This window comes from Notolepis coatsorum, assembly GCF_963971535.1.
Source record: "Notolepis coatsorum genome assembly, chromosome: 1".
NCBI classification, from domain to species: domain Eukaryota; kingdom Metazoa; phylum Chordata; class Actinopteri; order Aulopiformes; family Paralepididae; genus Notolepis; species Notolepis coatsorum.
In genome coordinates, this window is record NC_140165.1 from 131914522 (window position 1) to 131937828 (window position 23307).

General features: G+C 42.1%; 1 protein-coding gene across 2 annotated transcripts in view; it reads right to left on the minus strand.

Annotated features, from left to right (window-relative positions):
• egflam (EGF-like, fibronectin type III and laminin G domains) overlaps window positions 1-23307 on the minus strand; it is a gene marked incomplete at both ends in the record, with an annotated part of 149530 nt that overhangs the window by 65868 nt on the left and 60355 nt on the right. For both annotated transcript variants that reach the window (XM_084325750.1, XM_084325749.1), the window contains one exon: window positions 22537-22703. In XM_084325750.1, coding sequence (XP_084181876.1) covers window positions 22537-22703 — 167 coding nt within the window. The remainder of the gene's footprint in view (window positions 1-22536; window positions 22704-23307) is intronic.

The window sequence follows — 23307 nt, forward strand, 5'->3', positions numbered from 1 at the left end:
TCAGCCTGTTCTTGGAACCGAAGTGACCCAAACTTAATTGTCAAGCGAACCAGAGTCAAACTTAGGGTACCCCAGCACAGCACAGCTACCCCAGCACAGCACAGCACACACTGTTTCCCTGGTTCATACAGTACAAGGAATTACCCTGATGGACACTGTTCTTCCATGGACGGCATCTACTTGAATATGCTGCTTCAGCCTGTTCTTGGAACCGAAGTGACCCAAACTTAATTGTCAAGCGAACCAGAGTCAAACTTGGGGTACCCCAGCACACTGTTTCCCTGGTTCATACAGTACAAGGAATTACCCTGGACACTGTTCTTCCATGGACGGCATCTACTTGAATGACTTATGCTTCAGCCTGTTCTTGCAGTGTTTATTTTTTTTATTTTTAATTTTAACCTTTATTTACCCAGGGTAGGTTCGCTGAGCACAGATGCTCTTTTTCAGCTACACCCTGCTTCACATTCACAGAGTTCCATTCACACCTGGGAGCTGCCCAGGCCTAACAAAATTAATAGTTGGTTTCAGGTTGCCGACCGACCCTGCCGATTTAGGTGCGACCCAATATATTTTATGAGTTTTTAGAAAAAATTATAAAAAAACGTTTTTTTTTTAATAAAGTTTCATAGAAATCTTAGTCAAACATTTAGTATTATGGATATTAAACATGCTGGCAGAGTACATGCATCCATGTTGTTGTGAACATTTTAATTAAATAAAGAAATTCCCTATCCATAGTCGCCGTGGGAAAGAATAAAATAAAAAAATAAAATAAAATAAATTCCCTACCTACCCATGGCCAAACTGACAACCAACCTGAAACCAACTATTAATTTTGTTAGGCCCCAGTACAACCACAGTCTGACACTGTTGGCCACTGAGCAACTCCACTGGAGCAGTTGGGGGTTGCTCAAGGGCACTTCAGCGGTTGGTGTTAAGGGTATGGGAGAGAGTTATATGGGAGAGAGTTATAGAAACATTAGGGGTGTAACGGTACACAAAATCCACGGTTCGGTACGTACCTCGGTTTTGAAGACACGGTTCGGTATTATTTTCGGTACAGTGGGGGGGGGGGGGGGGGTAATCCAAAAAAAATTGCTTCATTTATCTATTTATTTAACTGTATTAAACAATATAAAACGAATTGGCCATAATTGACTGAGCAGACTAATGCTTACTGCTGTAACCTACTAATAACTGTGGTAAATATTGAGTTGAATTTCATAAATGATATGTGTGAATAATCAGAGATCATCACAGCTACCTTTCAATAGCAGAGTGGACTCAGTGGCTAAATAAGGAACCATACTTGAGACAGTTACATCAGATAACAGCAGCAACAGTTATTTCAACCCCCACTCAAGCAATGACTAATTTAGAGAACAAACAACACCTTCTCGAATTGACAGTATGTAAATGTAGAAGCAGAGACAGCTGGGTTGAACACAGGGCAGACCAGTTTAGACTTGTTGAAGCATGGACACTAACTCACAAACAAAGTTATCTATTAATCAACTGTTTAGTATCAAAAGAGTAAATCATAATATTAGAAATGTGTAAATTCATATGGAGATACAGTTGGTAAAAGGTTTATTGGAACAGGCCTCTGTACTCATCAAGCGGCCACACCAAGGAGGGGGGCCACTAAGACCCCCCCCTCTGTTTACTGAAAGAAGACTCACACAGCAACCACACGGACGGGGGCCACCAGCAGAACCCCTCTGTACTCAGCGGGGGACCACACTGACGGGGGCCACCGACGGGCCCCCTCCGTCTCTGTCCCATCGCGTCGCCACGGCCCGGAGGTGGGGGCTGCCAGCCCCCACAGGAGATCGCCCACAGGAGACGCATGATTGGATCAACTGTGTTGGTGAACTGTATTCTATTATTGGCTAGAAATTGTAGTATATAGGAGGAGACAAATTGGTAATTCGGGAGCCCCCAGACCAGACCGACCCCGGGGGTCTGTGGGCTCCACCGCTACACCACCGAGAGAGACTGTGCTGCTTTTTATGTGAGTAAATCATGGACCCATGGTTGGTTAGAATAGAATGTATAGATACTTATTTTAGAAACCAGATTTACTCATGTATAATGTGTGCAGCATGGTCAATGTATGTTCAAAATTATGTTGACGAGTGACTGTTTTATGTACATGTTGGGGTTTGAGATGCAAACCTTGTTGATTCCTGTACACAGCAGCCATGTTAATGTTTTCTGATAAATCCTTTGTATGTGAAAGGCAACCTTTTATTCACTCTTGGCCCTGGCTCAAATAAATCAGTTGAGTTGAACTACAGTTCTGGTTGTCTGGAGTACACGTTTATTCTTCATCTGCTTAAGTCAGATGAGGAGACCAACAATTCTATCACGTATGATCCCTTTCTCCTCCTTCCAGATAATCAATCTCATTTGTACTGTACTACAATAACCTCAAATTATTGTAGAAGTTCTGTGGGAATTTACCACATAACACTTAAGTAAATCTGAAGATTATTATATAGCAGATGCCTTGGAGGATAAGTCGTGGACAACTGTAGATCATCTAAGCTCCACTGTGTTTAAATTCAAATCCTATGCCATTGTTTATATTTAACCCTTGTGTCTGAAAACTAAAGTATTATACTCTTATTAGGGGACTAAATTGAAAAACTCCATAAAAAGATTATGTTGAAATAATTTCCCACTTTCTTTTCCATAAATATTTTATTCAACTTCAGCCCTGATCATAAAATTTTTTTATATTATTTTTGTAATGAAATACTCCCACTTTTCTGAAAAGAGTTGTTAAATATGACAAAAAAAAGAATATGTGGTGGTTATGATCGGGCTGAAGTGGAATAAACAATTTATGAAGAGTAAAAAAAAAAATACAAGATAATTAAAAGATTATGCCACATATTATGTTGGCTCATCACTGCAAAGTTATCAAACAAATACGAATCTGATCAGACACAAGGGTTAAGTTGTTGTTCCCTTTCTAATTTCCTATTCCTATTTCCTATTCCTTTCTATTTTCCTCAAACATCTTGACAATTGATGCTTTTTGTTGGACATTTCAGTCAGTGAGCTCATACTTTGAGCTCATAAGTTTATAGTTAAAATGATTGCAATCTTGTCTTCGTTGTGCATGTGTGTCACTATTCTGGCAGTGGCTATATTGTTAATGAAAGCCTGTTATAAGGTCTGTTATTTGTTTTTTGTAAAGTTTTAGTCACTAAGTTCTGATACCCTAGAAAAAAATAAATTTTCATATTAAAGCCATGTTGTCATTTTTGTTCACACATTTTTGGAAATATGGTCATATAAGAATTTTATTATTATTTATTTAACAATAGTGTGTTTAACAGCAGGAAAAAAACATGTAATGTTATGATGTATACATATCAGCAGCAATATTTTAATGTAAAATGTACATTAATCAGTATTGATTCCTTAACTTTACAAGTTACAAGTAGATGTACAAGTTACAAATGTACAAGTAGAGTACCATTTAGATTATGGTTGAATAAACATTGATGTCTAACATTGATTCAATACAAAATCAACTAAAATGTGCATGTAGATTACCATTTAGATTATGGTTGAATAAACATTGATGTCTAACATTGATTCAATATAAAATCAACTAAAATGTGCATGTATATTACCATTTAGATGATGGTTGAATCAACATTGATATAGTATCAGCTATGGTTGACACCTAACGTTGATTCAACGTTAGGGTCATAGACAACGATCTATATAATTTAGATGTCAGGCTTCAACATAGATTCAATATTTCTGCTGAACCCTATTTCAACGTTGATTCACTCATTTTTTGCTATCTGGGATGTAATGTTAATTACCTGAAATTATTCCATTTTTTGGGGGGGGGGGGGGGGAAACCCTGCATATATCGGTATCGGTTGATATCGGTTGATATTGGTATCGGAAATTAAGAGTTGGACAATACCGGTATATCGGTATCGGTAAAAAAGCCAGCATCCCTATTCATTAATCAAGCGGTTCCTCTGGGGGGTAACGATGTTGCCATCGTGGCTGAAGAGCCGCTCAACAGGTGCTCTTGAGAGTAAGATGGTGTTGGATTTAACGAGCCTCTTCACCCTTGGAAAGTCATGAAGGCAGTTCAGACTCTTGTCCCTAGATACTTCCTGACTTCATCAGCAACACCACCTTTGACGTTGGAGTTTCCACGTCCAAAATTGAATCCATGCTGCTGTTGTTGGACACAGTATCAACTGGATCTAGGCAGGTTGCCTCTAAACACCACGACTGCATCTTCTACTCATTCAGCTTCTTCCAACCACCACAAATGGAACTGTGGGATAGTTGTTGTTGTTGTTGTTGTTGTTGTTGTTGTTGTTGTTGTTGTTGTTGTTGTTGTTGTTGTTGTTGTTGTTGTTGTTGTTGTAATGTTTGGTCCCACTGGTGACCAGGGGTGTAAAGTACTTGAGTAATTGTACTTTGTTACAATACTTAAGTACTGTTTTGGGGGATTTGTAATTTACTTGAGTATTATTAGGTTTGTATACTTGTACTTTTACTCAATTACATTTCAGAGAAAGAAAACATACTATTTACTCCTTACATTTAAAATGCAGACCTACTGTACAAAGTACAAATCTCGCAGGTCCAACGATTTGAATGAGTATATTTGTTTCTCTGGCCGAACGAACGTTAACGTTATTAATCCTGCGGCCGCACTTTACTTAAAACCAGCCAATCAAATCTCCATCAATGGAAGATTAACCCGCCCATACCCATGCTGATTGGTCCTTGTGCAAGACTAGAAAGTGGGGATCTTTGATTAAACACCTGCTATCAGAAGAATAGACAGTCAGAGTGACGAGCTACAGAAGATGGCCAAAAAACGATAGTACGAGTGATGAAGAGGACGAAACAGAACATTTAATTTCCCTGGAATAAAAAAAGGTTTTTATACTTTTACTTTTTTGTACTTAAAGTACATGTAAAAGTTGAAACTGTTTTACTTTTACTCAAGTGTGTTTTTTTAGCCAGATACTCTGACTTTTACTTGAGTAAGATTTTGAGACGGTACCCATAATTTCCCTTAAGTATCATTTCTGGGTACTTTTTACACCCCTGCCAGTGACCAACAGTGCAAAGCATGTGTCTATTGCTGCCAGGATCGTGCCAATGACAGAGAACATGTGTGTTGCAGCTCTCTTCTCGCATACTGTAGGTAGCTTCTTCTTCAGAGTAATCCGCGTGGGGATCAGAAGCATTTGTTTTCTCCTTGAAGAAGGTCAAGAGCGATGGTGAGTGGCTCCAAGACCTCAGCGTATTCTTTCAAGAAGGCCTCTCATGGGAAAGCATCCTGGCAATCTCCAGGCGGTCACAAACTTCCCACCGGTTGTGCATCACTTAAAGACACAACTTTTTGCACTGCATGATATTCTGAGTTCCAGTGAGTGACACATGGAACAATGAGTCTCGTTTTCCATACGTCTTCCACAGCTTCAGCAGTCAATGGTGATTGATGGGCCTCATTCCATAAGGCTGAGCATGTGGCCATTGCACTGTAGTACACTTTGTGCATTGGCCCCTGTGTCAACGTTTTGCAGATGTCCAGATATCAGCTGTTGTGCACACTGAATGCACAACACGTTATTAAAACTCATAGCACTTAGCAGGGTTCGAATTATCACCTGAGAGCTAAGGGGGCCCCCTGAATTTTATTTTTTTCCTGTTTTTTTCCTGAAATTGTGGCTGTTTTCGAAGTCATATTTAGAGGAATATCTCATTAGGATTAGTCTAATACTAAGTAATAATGACATCACACAACAGTCTAATCATTAGACTATTGTGTGATGTCATTATTCAGTCTCATTCTTAACCATCAATATTTGTTCATTTTCTTACTCACCTCTGATATATAATGCCATATTTACTTATTTGCATTTTGCATCTGATAAAATACAACAATTTAATTTGAAAAATTAGACCAAATTTATGAACTTGAATTAACATGTATTTGTCTCTGCACTTATAAATCAAAAACTAACAAAATAATCGAATGGAAAATAAATAGTTGTATGGCACAACAGCCTCATTTATCAGGATACAGTAAGTAACATTATCATCTGATAATAAAATGAACATAAAATAAATACTTGTATAAATCAAAATAAATAATGTTATAAACAAATATGCACAGGTAATCAAGAACTGAATGAAAAATAAATTAGAAGTAGCAGCATCTTCTTAGAACAACAAGAAGAAAAGTAACTACTCCAGCATGTCACCGACATGCAGACTGGAAGAGCCGGGATTCAAACCACTGACCTCTTTTATCCAAAGCGAGTAGTGACGACTAGCCCTACCTCCTGAGCTACAGCCGCCACATCATGAGCAATGCTATCACTGTGCAAGTATATTTTCTTCCTCAACTTCTTGCTCTGAGAGCTAGTCACAGTCCCATTCATCCACTGCTCTGCCAAATGGGCTCCAAATGATTTATTTAACAATGTCTTGGCGTTTTTACATGGAAGGCAGCCAATGCATCCCTCCTTGGCAAATAAACAGCTATATATTTTTTTTTTGTCTTAGAGCATGCATGGCGATAGAACGTCAGCCCTGATTTCAAACTCTAACCCAACTGCGAAAGAGTCGCCTAAGCTTAACCAGTGATAAACTAGGCGTTAGGTCGTTTGCAGGCTGTTCGACAAGGAAATGGGCTAAGACACTGCTCGTCACGCGATTGGGCGCACATGTCACATGACCAGAAACGTGCGTGGCCAATCAGATTAGCAAAACGCACGAACCGTTTGGTAAAAAACTAGACGCCAACCGGCGCGTTAACAATAACAGGTGCACTGCGCACAGGAGCAGCAGAGCTAACACTAGTACTAGCACTAGCAGTGTCAACTTCAGTGACAGTAGCGCTGCTAGCTGCTGCACTAACAGCGTCAGTCTTTGGCCTTTTTATAAAACCAAAGCTGTCCAGCTTTGTACAGCCTTGCGGCGGGTTGAGCCTTTTTTTTGGCGGCATGTGGCGTACTGTTTAGTGTTTAAGTTTTCAGTTGCAGGACACGGACCGGCAGCCTTCTGTTTACAGCAGCTGCTTGCTGCTTCTTCTTCACTAGGTTGGAGTAGCGCTAAACTTATGGGCGACGCTCATGGGCGACACATAGCGGCTTGGAGATGAAATGCAGCCTATTCCACAACATTAATTACTCAGTTCTTTTAAAAACTGAAAAGAAAAATATGATCTATTAACAATTTATTTAGGTAACATAAATAATACTAATTCGTACATAAAAAAAAAAAAAAAAAAAAATGTATATACATTTTTGAGAGACCCCCACAGGGGGTCTTGACTATGGGGGCTCAGACTCTAGCTATGGGGGCTGAGCCCCCATTGGCCCACTCATAATTCGAACACTGGCACTTAGATAAGACACTTCAGGCGGCACGGTGGTGTAGTGGTTAACACTGTCGCCTCACAGCAAGAAGGTCCAGGGTTCGATTCCCACTTGGGGACCAGGTTTCCATGATGCCAGGTACCCAGGTGGGGTATCTCCCAGGCCTTTCTGTGTGGAGTTTGCATGTTCTCCCCGTGCTCGCAAGGGTTTCCCCCCCCGATAAGATAAACCCAATGGAAAAACATGCACAACAACAAGATCGCTAACGCTGTGGCGTCCTTGACGAAGACGGACAGGACCACTTGGATTGGTCCCCTGGCGCGGCTCACGTTGACGCCTGTCTGCTCCCGGCTGCCCTTGGGGGGGAAGGACGACGGGATGGGTTAATCGCAGAGACAAATCGCATCTGCGATCCTAAAGAGACAATGCATGCGTGTGTGTTCCGGTGTGTGTGCTAAACTAACCGCTGTGTGTACCGCTAAAAACATTGAGTGTCGTTGCATGCCGAATAAAGACCTCTGCAACAGGTCCTGCATTATTATTATATTGGCATCAGTTAGGCATTTCAATGATTCAGTAACTGAGTTGTGACTGACAATTAAACTATGGGTCAGAAGATGACGAGTGGATTGGGACGGCAGGCGTCTGTATAGGCGTCTATACGTCTATTCTGCATCGAACATTGTACATATGTCTATACTGAACACTGTGACCTCATTTTCTACTTCTAAATTACATGCTATACTATGTTATTTGATACTATCTTGTCTAGCACAGTCTCTGGAGCGTAACAGTAAGAAGCATTTTGTATGAAAGTATTCTGTACTTCTGTATGACAACTATTAAAGAAACTTGAAACTTGTATTGAGAAAGGGGAAACCAGATTGTGGGTTGAAAATTGCCATATTTTAAAGATGTAATCAAAAATGTAATCAAGCTTCCTTGAGGAATGTCATTATAATCTAATTGCACATTTTCCTAATGTAATCTGTGCTGATTATAGTTACTTATTTTTTCGTAATCTGATTACATAATCCCGATTACATGTAGTCAGTTAGTAGTACCCCACCCTGCTGACCGACTCCCCGTTGTTGAAACGCACATGTGTGAGTCTCGCATGGCATGTATCCCCGTTCCACTTAACTAGGCTTCAAGTGGAATGTCCTGAAATCAGTTACAAGTGAATTGTTCTAAAGTCAGCGATATGTTCTATCAGTGCAGTAAGGTCATTTAATTTCTAATGTATTGTAATAAGATTGATAAGTTTGACTACAAAATAGAATTCCCTCGCTGCATGTCACGTTGCAGTGGCTACCAACTGTACTTCAACGTCAGTGTGTGTTCTACCTGTTAGAATGTATCCAGCATGTTGCACCTCATAGAAGAAGCTGTCTCCTAGCAACAGCTCAGGGCTATACGCGGCTCACAATAATAAATACAGCCAGGCATTAGGTACAGAAAACAGGGCCAGATGCTATAGCAATCAAGAAACCTTGTACGTGCTGTCAAAGAAAACACTGAGAAGTAAACAAGAAAGCAGTAGTAGTGAATGTCTTTGTGTAACACATGATGGATTCAGACCCGCCCCCACATGGGAGACCATCTACTGGAGGTATCAGGCCTACTAGGCATCATGTCAAGGGAGGTATCAGGTTTACAAGGCTTCAGGCCAAAGGATATATCAGGCTTACTAGGCTTCAGGCCAAGGGAGATATCAGGTTTACTAGGTTTCAGGCCAAGGGAGATATTAGGCTTACTAGGCTTTAGGCAGGACTACTCTGTACATTTGCATGTGTATGCTAATCCCTGATAAAAGTGTCAGAGATAATGAACCAATTTTATGTTAAATAATAATAATAATAATAATAATAATAATAATAATAATAATAATAATAATAATAATAATAATAATAATAATAATAATAATAATAATAATAATAATAATAATAATAATAATAATAATAATAATAATAATAATAATAATAATAATAATAATAATAATAATAATAATAATAATACACTTTATTATTTTGTATAGCACCTTTCATACAAGAATTGCAGCTCAAAGTGATTTACAGCAGAACAAAGACAGGCACAAAATGAGCACATAAAGTGCAGACATATAACACTGTACAACTGTACAAACAACACTGTACATTGGATTATTGACAAGACCATACTTGGTAATTTACTGTACATTGGAGGGGGTTGTGTTCGGACATTTACAGGGGCCAGTTTCGAGTTGCAGTCTCCCTTAGGTGTTTTTTGAGAGTGTTTTTGAAAGTGGGTAGTGATTCACATTCCTTTACAGCTTTGGGTAGGGCGTTCCACATTGATGTGGCATAATTGCGAAACGTGTTTAGTCCCTTGTTTGAGCCGAATCTGGGTTTAACATGATTTGTGGAGCTCCTTCTGGTGTTGTGATCGTGGTATTCACTGACCTTTGGGAAGTATTTTGTCATGTACATGGGTACCTTGGTCGTGTAGTGTATCTTGTAGACCAGGCCCATTGCAAGTTGCTGTACTCTGTCGTCTACTCTAAGCCATCCTAGGTTGTCAAAGTGGGCAGGGGTGAGGTGGGTTCTAGGAGTAAGGTCAAGCAGTAGTCTGACCAGTTTGTTTTGAGATGTTTGTAATTTTGTTTTTAGCGCCTTTGAGGTGCTTTGGTACCATGAGGTGCAAGCATAGTCGTAGTACCCTTGAATGAGTGCTCCTGCTAGAGTCTTCAGGGTATTCTTGTTTACCAGTGAGGAGATCCGGTACAAGAATCGAGTTCGTTGGTTGACTTTTTTTATTACATTGGATGCCATTTTGTCACAGGAAAGATTTGCCTCTAGGATGGAACCCAGGTAGGTAATATCTTCTTTCCTTGTGACAATATTGTCACCCACTGTAACTGAGAAGCCGTCGGTCTTGCTGAGTTTGTTATTTGAACCGAAGAGAATGGACTCTGTTTTGCCCATGTGTAATGATAGTTTGTTATCAGCGAGCCATATGCAGATTTTGCCTAGTTCTGAGCTGAGGGTTTTTTCAACCTGTAACTTGTTCTTGTCAGAGACCAGCAGGGCTGAGTCGTCCGCAAACAGGAACAAGTTGCAGTCACAAGCTGACGACATGTCATTTGCATAAATTAGGAACAGTAGCGGACCTAGTATGCTTCCTTGTGGAACACCACAGTTTACTGTGAGGGGGGGGTATAGGGTACTGTTTACCTCCACCATCTGCTCTCTCCCCTCCAGGTAGGATTGCATCCAGCTCACTGATAGACTATCAAAACCAATTGCTTTTAGCTTGTCAATCAGAATGGTGTGATTGACAGTGTCGAAGGCCTTTTGTAGGTCCAGCATGACCATGCCGCAGTATTTGCCCGCGTCCACCTCTTGTTTGATGTGGTCGTTTAAATAGAGAAGGCATGTGTCAGTGGAGTGGGATGTTCTGAAGCCAGATTGGAATTCGTAGATTAGATTTTTTTCCGCAAGGTATTTTTCGACCTGTTCGTATACAATTTTTTCCATGACTTTCGAGATGGAGGTAAGGATAGAAACAGGGCGGTAGTTGCCTGGGTCTAATTTACTGCCTTTTTTGTGCAGAGGGGTCACTCTCGCAATTTTGAAGTCCTTGGGGACGTGTCCCTGTTTTATGGAGAGGTTTATTATGTGTGTGATGACTGGGGTGATGGCGGCTGCTGAGTCTCTGAGGAATTTGGAGGGGATGTTGTCATGGCCAGTGGCCTTGTTGGGTTGGAGGGCGCTCAGTTTTTTGAGTACCTCATCTGTTGTTACCATTTCCAGTTTGAAGTCGTCTTTGTGGACCCCTAGGTTCTTGTAGTATGCTACTATGTGTTCTACCCCATAATGCCCTGAGTGGGAGGGTAGTTTGTTTACCAGTGTTGTGGCTATGTTTGTGAAGGGCAAATCTCCTTAAAGGGGCATTTCATCTAGAATGCATCTCATTTCCCCCCCCCCCCCATCATCAGTGTATATCGGTTTTAATCTCCAATTACCAAATAATAACTTTTCCCCCCTCATAATTATGGACTAATACTCCCTTTCCTACCCCTTACCCCTTAACCCCAAAGTGGGAGGGGCATAGTTAAAGCAGGGTACGATGACAGATATACAGTATACGTTGAGGAACATAAGCTACTCACAACAGATAAACATGAGGCCACGTAATACAGTAAGTACATTTGGAAAACAATGAAGTGATGCATGATGACAGACCCCCCCCCCCCCCCCCCCCCGCTCTCTGGAAGCCTAATCTCATGTTGCATAACAATATCCCCTCCTTCTTGTACTTCTTCTTGGCCTCTCTGACCTCTAATCCAGCCTTCCACTTTGTGTACATTAAGATTCAGAGGTTAATCTAGTAATTGGGGGATGGCGTGGAAGTGCTGGGTTACACCCCAGTCTAGCCATGCCATATTGTGACACACACAGAGACACACACACACGCACGCACACACACACGCACGCACGCACACACGCACGCACGCACACACACACACACACACACACACACACACACACACACACACACACACACACACACACACACACACACACACACACACACACACACACACACACACACACACGATCCTAATGACTTGTTTTATTAGGTATTATAGTAGTAAGTCCTATTGTAGAACATGACGTCTTAGCGTGACATCTCATTTAGTAGTGTCAATACTGAACGACTGCACGCTTGGCTCTCAAGGCCACCTCCTGCTCTGTCTGCGGTCATGAACCAAAGGGGCAGCACGTATAAGATAAGATAAAACAAGATAAGATATTCCTTTATATCAGCAATCTCCTATTTATTTATTTATTTATTTATTTTCTCTGACATTATTGTTGCATTGTATGTTACTATTGCACTTTACTGTTATTCCATTTTCCGTTTCAGCTGATTAAAATGTTTGGGGCATGGTATGTAGTGATTATGTTTCTAAACAGCGTTTTAACTGTATTTTACATTTACATTTGTTATTTCAGGTTTAAGTTCTTGTTTTATCATTTTAGATTGATATTTACCGTAACAGCATTTAGCCATTTGATTGTAGTTGTTTGTTGTGATAACATTTTCTAGTTATTTTGATCAAGGGTTTGATCAATGTTATGCGATTGTTATGGAAATGTTATGTTTCATCCTATTACATCATTTGTACAGCTTACTGGGCCTATTAGCACTCTAGTGTACAAACAGCATGTTATACTGTAGCTCTGTTAAATATTATTCTCTGTACAGCCTTGACTAAAAATGTACCTCTTCACCATAGCCTTTTACAATACACTCCGCTGTTGATTGTACTGTAGCACTATTTTACACTGTCCATTTAATTTTATTGCACTTCTATTTTACTTTACTTTTTATTGCACTGCACTGTTGCATAATTGTACTGTCTATTCTATTCTACTGTTTTACTCTGTCTATTGCTTTTTATTACAGATTCAAAACTGTCAGGTATTAAACTGTGTGGGTATCAAACAAGAAAGACTGTCAGGCTTTAAAACTGTGTAGGACCCAGGCCTAGAACTGCACCCTGAGAGAGGGAACTGCACCCTGAGAGGGAGGTTTGCCCTGGGTGGGAGTTTCAAAGGGTCAAAGTGGGTATCAAACAGAAGGGAAGACTGTCAGGTTTTAAACTGTGGATACCAAACAGAGAAGGTAAAGACGACTTTAAACTGTTAAACAGTAATCCGGAACTATTTTATTGCACTGGGGGAAAAAACTGTGATTTTATATGTCTGCACTTTATGTGCTAATTTCATGTCTATTCTATTCTACTACTTATTGCACTGCACTATTGCACTATTTTACTCTGTCTATATCTTTCTTCTATTTTATATATTTTTTAACTGAATCAAACCATAAACAAGGTGTTAGGATGTTAGATCCTAATGTGAAAAAAATTCGTTTTTCTGTGGTGAAGCACTTTGAGCTGCAGTTTCTGTATGAAAGGTGCTATACAAATAAAGTTGTATTATTATTATTATTATTATTATTATTATTATTATTATTATTATTATTATTATTATTATTATTATTATTATTATTATTATTATTATTATTATTATTATTATTATTATTATTATTATTATTATTATTATTGGGGTAATCTGTTATGGTGTAATAGCCCCCCTTAATTCTCACCTCCCCAATATACCCCAATATGTCAGTTCCTCACTTTGGCAACGACATAGCGGGTACAGACAGAGGGAATCGCTCATGTTCTGACATGCTAGACATTTTGAGAGGCATGCGAACATGCCCCTGTACCCAGGGCCGCCTGGGAGAAATGCGAGGCCCTGTGCGAGATTTAAACGTGAGGAGCCAATGGCCGGCATCAGCTAAATAGGCTAACTGCAAATAGAGTAGCCAGGTACTGACACCAGGCCACACACAGCTTTGGCCAACGCTACCCAAGCTACACAAACGACCAAGACAATTCACACACAGCACATGTCGTATCTCCAAATGTTGTGAAGTAACATATGTTTTGCCTGGAAAAAAACATCGTTATTAACAAAACCTTCAGGAGGGGAAGGAAGGAAGAGTGGGGTAATGTCCAATGGACATCTTACCTGCACCAAGGAACGCAGGGCGAAAGGCCGCAACACAGGTCTCCACGTTGACGAAAGGCCTCTCGCTGGCGGGACAAAAAGAAGCTATGGCCGGAGCCTTGTCATGGTGCAGGCCCGACTACATCTTCTGTCAAAGATGATGTCGTAGTCAGAGTGCCAGGGCCCCCTGCTATTCTCACGGCTAATGTCAATGGTCGTAGCACAAGCTAACAGCTAACTCTAGGCTAACTGATAGCATCAAACTAACGTTCCCAGCCGAGCGCAGCCGGCAGCTAACGTCGTAGCTAAACAGCTAACTGGCTAACAGTTAGCTCAACCCGGCTATCGCTAACCATTAGCTAACGCAGAAGCAAGCTATGCGGCTACCACTGAAAAACTGTACAACGTGAGAAAAGCAATACAGGCCAACACTTCAGACAGCCGCTGTGTTTTCCTCTTCTCATACGAAGAGAGAAGGGAAAAAGAAGGCAATACACGTCCCACTACAGAGTGGTGTTTACCCAGGGCCGCCTCAGGGGGTGTGCGAGCAGTGCGGTCGCACAGGGCCTCGCGGGAAGGGGGGCATTGAAAAAAAAAAAAAAAAAGGCGAGGCCCCCCTTCCCGCGAGGCCCTTTTTCATCACAGACCTAAAATCTAGTTTTGCTTATATGCTTATATATTTCACATTAGACACGTTTGTAGAATGTGTCTGACTTGTTCCTGCCTCTGCGGCTCTGCAGACTGCAGTTTTCCGGTTTCTGCGGCTTTGCTGCTCTACAGATTTTAGGATAGTGTTTCCGGTCTCTTCTCCCGTCCCCCGTAATAGAAGAAGAAGAAGAAGAAGACACACGACACGAGGTAGAATCTAATTCAGCGCTATTCAGAGGAGCCAGTGGATGTCTTTTCAAAAGCAGCATGGATCAGAAGAAATTACACCGTGGGCCAAGAAAGTCTCCTTCCAACTTTACCATTGGCGCCGCATTGATACTGCGTTATGGTGAGTCAACCTATCATTATATTCCCGCCGTGGACCTATCTCTCTTTCTCTCTCTCTGGAGCCAAACTGGTCGACTAGCTAATAGTACTACTAGTAGCTAACGGTGTGTGCCTGGTGTCAGCACCTGGCTGTGTGTAGCCGCATAGCTTGCTTCTGCGTTAGCTAATGGTTAGCACAAGCATCAAACGAACGTTCCCAGCTGAAGCTAAACAGCTAACTGGCTAACAGTTAGCTCAATCAGCTGTTAGCTAATTAGCTGTTAGCTTGTGCTAACCATTAGCTAACGCAGAAGCAAGCTATGTGGCTACATACAGCCAGGTGCCTGATTGAGCTAACTGTTAGCCAGTTAGCTGTTTAGCTTCAGCTGGGAACGTTCGTTTGATGCTATCAGTTAGCCTTGAGAATAGCAGGGGGTTCTGGCACTCTGACTACGACATCATCTTTGACAGAAGATGTAGTCGGGCCTGCACCATGACAAGGCTCTGGCCATAGCTTATTTGTCCCGACAGCGAGAGGCCTTTCGTCAACGTGGAGACCTGTGTTGCGGCCTTTCGCCCTGCGTTCCTTTTGTGCAGGTAAGATTAATGAAAATGTCATGACATTACCCCACTCTTCCTTCCTTCCCCTCCCGAATGTTTTGTTAATAACGATGTTTTTTTCCAGGCAAAACATATGCTACTTCACAACATTTGGAGATACGACATGTGCTGTGTGTGAATGTCTTGGTCGCTTGTGTAGCTTGGGTAGCGTTGGGCCGTTGGCCAAAGCTGTGTGTGGCCTGGTGTCACAGTACCTGGCTAGCCTATTTAGCTGATGTCGGCCATTGGCTCCTTGCTGCTTTGGTTTCTCTGGTATAGACCCTCTTCTTGCAGTGGCGGCCGGTGGGTTTTCGCCACTAGGGGCGCTATACCAAATATTTTGTACAGTACAGTACAGTACCACGCAACACTCGTGATTCGACTCACGCTCACGGCAATGAATCGGCTCTTATGAACGAGTCGCTCAGCTGTTACTACAACAACACACAACCAGTCAAATAAAGTATAGTCTAGACTCTAATTCACAACTTGAAACACAATATATAAATAGAAAAGTTAGAAACAAAACTCGCCCGTCTACAAACACAGGCAGATCTCTCCCTCTCTCCTTCTCTCTCTCACACACAGCGCGACGTGGAATCGATTCGTTACACAATCAGACCTATTATATACCAAGAATAACTTCAGTATGAGTACAGGGCTGTACACATATTTTGCATATTGTTAAACGAGCCAAGGCTAGCTATTAAACTATCGATATGAATCGAAAATCTGGGACCCTGATGTAAACAAGACAAACGTCTTTCTCTGGTCTGCATCCCCTTAACAATTGTGTGTATTGAGCCGTACTGTATTGTACCCATTCTGCAATCTGTTAATAAAGTTCTCATTCATTCATTCAAACATAGACGATCTCTCTGTCTCTCGGATCAATCAAATCAAATAATTAACACATGTATGTTGTCATTTTAAACAACTCACCATTCATTCATTATGCATCAGCAGCATCAGAGAGCATTTTAGTAGTTACATTTTCAACAAGATTGCTGCTATTTAAACACTTCATGGAAACGGGGTAACGTTAACCTTATGTCGACTGTAGTATTGTATGACCTCGACATAACGTTTAAACGTTAACGTTACTCCGTTCGCACTAAGTGGCCAGCTAAGCTAACGGAGCTAACAGCTAGCAGTAGCTGTAACGTTATGCGGCATCAGTAGACAACGTATCATGTATTAAACTAGAGTTAAGATCGCTAATCTACCTTGTTGTTGGCTTGTTGATAAAGTATATCCACTCCATGGCATTGTCCATCCAGCCTGTGTTGATGTCCATCCATTGTCCATCCACACTGCCTCCATAATATAGCTTGTTGTTAGTTAGCCAAGAGCTGTGTCTTTGTCCATTTTCGCCTCGAACAGCCTGCAAACTACCTGGCGTTCTATCGCCATGCTCTAAGACAAACTCTAACCTTAACCAACTTTGAAAGAGTGCCTAAGCTCAGTGTAGTAACAGTTGCTGTTGTTGTTGACGAGTCGAGTACTGAGTTGCATTCTCTCTAACCAACCCGAGAAATGCGGCAATGGAAAAAAACTGGCATCGCGTCGGCCAATCAGAGAGCGTCTCCGCGAAATGCGGCTATGGAAAATTCTTCACGGAAGTTCACGCTTGCTGCCTAGACCGCTTCAAATCGCGCTCGGATTCCAACATAATAGTCATATTTCAACGCACAACGCCGTATGCACTGATTGGCTGTGACGGAGACAGCGATCAAACTGTGACGCGCAGTCAGAGCGTTATCGCTTCTTGCCCGGGCGAGAAATACGAAAAAATAAAAAAAAACGTCACTTCCTGCCCATGAAAACGGTGTTTTTTTTATTTAGATAATAACGTTATATTGTGCATTGGAAATACAAACATACTTAAAATGAGTAAATATTATTCATTTTAAACATGTTTATATTATTTATAGGGCTATAAAACAAAAAACAAAAAAGTTTTTTTTTTCTTCTTCTCTCATTTAACAGGTGGGTCGGCGCCCTAGCGCCACCAGTGGCGAGCCGCCACTGTCTTCTTGTTGGATTTAAGTGTTGATCTTTGTCCTTTTGGATCTCTCATACATGCTCTAGTCTCTCTCTAACACACACACATGACAAACACACATGTTCTCTCTCTCTCTCTCTCTCTCTCTTTCTAACACACACAGTCTGCCTATGGCGGCCTTTCTCGATGGCTAGGCTGTGCTCAAGGATCTTCAGTCACAGTGCTCAGGTATTCTGCCACTGTGTACTCTCTGTTTAGGGCCAAATAGCATTTCAATTTCTTTCCAATGTGTCTCTCTCTCTCTCTCTCTCTCTCTCTCTCTCCCTTGGATTTAAGTGTTGATCTTTGTCCTTTTGGATCTCTCATACATGCTTTAGTCTCTCTCTAACACACACACACATGACAAACACACATGTTCTCTCTCTCTCTCTCTCTTTCTAACACACACAGTCTGCCTATGGCGGCCTTTCTCGATGGCTAGGCTGTGCTCAAGGATCTTCAGTCACAGTGCTCAGGTATTCTGCCACTGTGTACTCTCTGTTTAGGGCCAAATAGCATTTCAATTTCTTTCCAATGTGTCTCTCTCTCTCTCTCTCTCTCTGTACACTGTATATTGACTGTAGAACGGGAGCTCTCTCTCGCTCTCTCTTTTGCTATATGTTGACTGTATCATGCCCCGCCTCGGGCAGCGCTATTATTTAAGAATATGTTGACTGGATAAAAAAAAAAAAATATATATATATATATATATATATATTTTTTTTTTAACCTTTTGGGGGGGGGGGGGGGGGGGGGCTCGCGTTAAATCTCGCACAGGGCCTCGCATTTCTCCCAGGCAGCCCTGTGTTTACCATAGCGGTGCCGTCAACAAGTCCCTCGCGGACTATAGCCGACTTGAGCATGGAGATATTCTCATAATGAAACACCAAGCTCACCTCCCTCGCACCAGGTGCCGACACCAGGCCACACACCGTTAGCTACTAGTACTACAACAGCTAGTCGGCCCGTTTGGCTCCCGAGAGAGAGAGAGAGAGAGAGAGAGAGAGAGAGAGAGAGAGAGAGAGAGAGATATCCACGGCGGGAATAGAATAGAGTGCATTAAAAACTCACCAAACGTCCAAGAGGATGGAGACAACCGCGTGGAGTTGACAAAGTTCATCAGCCGAACAACCATCCTCTTCATCTTGGCATAACAATGCTGCACGCGCTGTCTCTAGGTTAGCTAACGCTAGTTAGCCTTTAGCTAAGCTAGCTACTAGCCGACATCATCATGGCTATATCCCGACTGAACCACACGTTAGCACTCAATATTATAACGTAGCTAAAGCTAACTAGCTGTCCCTGTCTTTAGCCGGGATGGCTAGCCTGACTGAACTGTCTAACATGCAACAACTTTCATCTTCAGTCCATCTGCCGAACGATGTTGGCATAACCTCCAATGCTGCACGCGCAAAATAGTCAGACGCTAGTGATGGGTCGGTCATGAGCGACTCGTTCATAAGAGCCGATTCATTGCCGTGGAGCGTGAGTCGAATCGCTCACGTCTGGCAATGAGTCGGTTCACCCCCCCCCCCCCCCCCCGGCACGCACACAGACACACACAATGAACTCAACAGACGCTACCTTACCTGTAACCCCTCCCCTCATTGAAACCAATTCTGCTGCCTGCAGAGCCTCAGAGCTGCCTGCAGAGCCTCAGAGCCAGGAACAAGTCAGACACATTCTACAAACGTGTCTATGTGAAATATGTGAAAGCATATAAGCAAAACGATTTTAGGTCTGTGATGAAAAAGGGCCTCGCGGGAAGGGGGCCTCGCAAAAAAAAAAGAAAAAAAGAAAAAAAAGAATCCCGCGAGGCCCTGTGCGACCGCACTGCTCGCACACCCCCTGAGGCGGCCCTGCCTGTACCCAATGCCACAATAACCTAAGCCCCATCGGCTACCCCCCATACACTCACATCATCAACTCCTCTCTCTCTCTCTCTCTCTCTCTCTCTCTCTCTCTCTCTCTCTCTCTCTCTCTCTCGCTCTCGCTCTCTCCTCTCTCTCTCTCTCTCTCTCTCTCTCTCTCTCTCTCTCTCTCTCTCTCTCTCTCTCTCTCTCTCTCTCTATATTCTTTACCACCCCTCTACACTGTAACTGGATGAAACAGAAATAAGTAATCTTAAAAGGGTGAAAAACGATACATTCTATTTTGACCACTGAACTGTAGGGATTCTGTAGTGTGTCCAGTGCACATTAGTCTGTCCCAGAGACACCTGGTGCTACTGTACATGCTTGAACTTTGCCCAAAAGGTCACACACACAGACACACACACACACACACACACACACACACACACACACACACACACACACACACACACACACACACACACACACACACACACACACACACACACACACACACACACACACACACACACACACACACACACACACACACACACACACACACACACACACACACACACACACACACAACACACACACACAGCAATCATTTGTCCAAACATCCCTCCTGAAGTGAAGCCTATGCTTTCAACCGGGATGGCGTAGTGGGGTTAGACAGAGAGCTTTATTGTTATTAAATACTCTAATATGCTAATGCGCTCAAATGGCAAATGGAAGCGGACCCTTCCGGCCAATCAGAATCGAGTATCCACCCAAGCCGTGGTACAATTCAGAAATAAAGAGAGAGAGAGACTCCGTAAGCAGTCAAGCACGAATCCACAGGTCGCTGAGGGGTTAGAGGGGAGGCGAGGGGTGGGAATGTGTGTGTGTGTGTGTGTGTGTGTGTGTGTGTGTGTGTGTGTGTGTGTGTGTGTGTGTGTGTGTGTGTGTGTGTGTGTGTGTGTGTGTGTGTGTGTGTGTGTGTGTGTGTGTGTGTGTGTGTGTGTGTGTGTGTGTGTGTACATTAGAGGTGGGGGGAGAGAGTCGGGGGGCTGTTCTTAATCCTGTCTGATGAGACTCGGGCATAACCCGCTTCTACCCCCTGCCAAGCGGACATGCCTCTCTCTCTCTCTCTCTCTCTCTCTCTCTCTCTCTCTCTCTCTCTCTCTCTCTCTCTCTCTCTTCTCTCTCTCTCTCTCTCCCCCAACATCCAGAACTTAAGATGCTTAATTCAATCAGCCCAGTTTAACCGCTGAAGTGCCAGATAGCGTGTGAGACAGCAGTCTGTGCGTCCTCCACCCACAGGCTTTCTAGACAGAAGCGGTGGTGGTCAACGGGTCTTCAGAGAACACTCATGACAGGGTGTGTGTGTGTGTGTGTGAGTGTGTGTGTGTGTGTGTGTGTGTGTGTGTGCGTGTGTGTGTGTGTGTGTGTGTGTGTGTGTGTGTGTGTGTGTGTGTGTGTGTGTGTGTGTGTGTGTGTGTGTGTGTGTGTGTGTGTGTGTGTGTGAATGAGAAGAGGTTAAGCTTGATGGTCATATAGAATACACACACGCACACACGTGCACACACACGACACGCACGTGACGAGTGGACACACACACACATACATACACACACCGGTCCTGTCAGTCCCATCAGCTGTTTTGTCATGGTACATTGTTCAAACTAGCACACTAAGCTCGCTAAGCTTTGTTGGCATTAGTACTAATGTCTGGACATAACCAGCTTGACAGCGATGGCCTTCTATCCATTAAGACATTATTGCTATTGGGTACCGGTGTGTGTGTGTGTGTGTGTGTGTGTGTGTGTGTGTGTGTGTGTGTGTGTGTGTGTGTGTGTGTGTGTGTGTGTGTGTGTGTGTGTGTGTGTGTGTGTGTGTGTGTGTGTGTGTGTGTGTGTGCGTGTGCGTGTGTGTGTGGTGTGTGTGTGTGTGTGTGTGTGTGTGTGTGTGTGTGTGCTCGCGCACGCATCCTCGTATTTCAATATCAATCAGATCGAAATAACCCCCTTCCCCCATTATTCCACTACTAACCCACTACATCAAAAATAATATAGTAAATGTCCTGGCTGCTCCATGTGCTTAAAGCCACAGCAGGAAGCCTAGTGAGTGACACACATACAGGGGCGCTGGCCTACATTCAGCCTAATGCAAGAGGCAGGTCACCAGTTGACATTGTATTGTATGTTCACTAAGAAGTCATTTTAAGATGCTACATGAAGGATTCGATTTTCTTAATAAAATACAATAGCTCTGTGATCTGCTTTGTACTACTATTAGTCCAGTTTGGGTTGGACTCTCCCTCCTGGTAGAGTATGAAGTATGCATAAAGTTAACAGAAAGCAAAAGCAAATATATAATAAATAACATAGCGCCAAAGGTTGTTCTCCAACTCATTTGACAATGACATACTGTACTTTAATCAGACAAAATCGTACACAGGTTACTAAAAATTATTTGTGAAATATTTGAAAGCATTTCAAATGAACTTTGTCTCAGCAGTACAACTAAATAATCAAATGTAACTTTGGGCCTCGTGTGTACTAATGTTGGGATGCTGAATTACTGAATGTACACATTGAGTCTTTCCAGCCATGGAATCAGACCCATCTAATGCAACTGTCATACCCACCTTGTTGCTAAGCCATGTAGTGACAACCAGAGGTCTACTTAGTCATTATGGACTTGTAGTCTATGCTCATTCTACATACATTACTTAGGGAAAAGATCTTTCAGAAAATAGACATGTTAGTAACCAAATTATTTGTACCAAATCCTTAATTCCTTAGAGGGCATTATTTACTATATTTACTACGATATCAGTACTTCTGTGATGTCAGCAGTACTCATGGCAAGTGCCTTATAACCATATACCACCATGGTACGCATGATCACAGTAAAAAAAAAAGTATAATAATAATAAGTAATAATAATAATTTAATAAAATTGCATTATCATCATAATTGGCTATTTTAGGCTGCTTGAAAATAATCAATCACATTATTATTACTTTGGACCTGAATTCATAATTCACACTTTCCAAGGGCTGCATAGACATTTAAAAGACAGCTGTAATCCACAAGCACACAGTGACGGCTGCTTCTTACCCAGGGTGCGTACTGAGCTGTTGATGAGGCTGGGCGGACTGACTCCGTGGACGTTCACAGCTCTCACTACGAACTGGTACTCAGTGTCTGGCATTAAGCCCTTCATCACCATGGAGTTTGCCTCAATAGGCTCTCGGATATAAGTCCACTCTGTGTCCATCTCCGGTCTGAGAAAGAGACAAGATGTCACACATAATATAATATATTTAATATTACCTATACCTATATGTAGTAGTAGTAGTAGTAGTAGTAGTAGTTCTTTATTTGGGTCCTTAAAGGGGAACTATCTTATAAATGGCCTTTTTGAGTGTTTAGCATTGTTTCCTAGCTATGTGAACTTATATTAATATGATCTATGTCTCAAAATTCTCATATTGGCGCATTCTTCCAATTCTCCTCTCACAATATTCACCCTCACTGAACTGAGTCGTTTGAAAATGTGCCTATATGTGATGTCATATAGTCACTGCTGCATGTTAATGTTGGGACGCTCCGCAGTGGTTTAGGTGGCACCTGCAGCTGCGGCTGCAAAACAGCTCGAGATCTTGAGGTAGAAAAATGCTGTTTTTGAGGACTTGATTAGAAATACAAAACAATGAATAAAAAAAATATATATATTACAGAGGTGTTCCATAGACTCACAGGAATTGTGTAAAAGTGCCCAAATAGTGAAAAAAATTGGAAAATAGTTCCCCTTTAAAACCAATTTTGACAAACAACAAATGAATGCACATAGAAATAAATAAATAACAATAAGACATTAAATCAAAA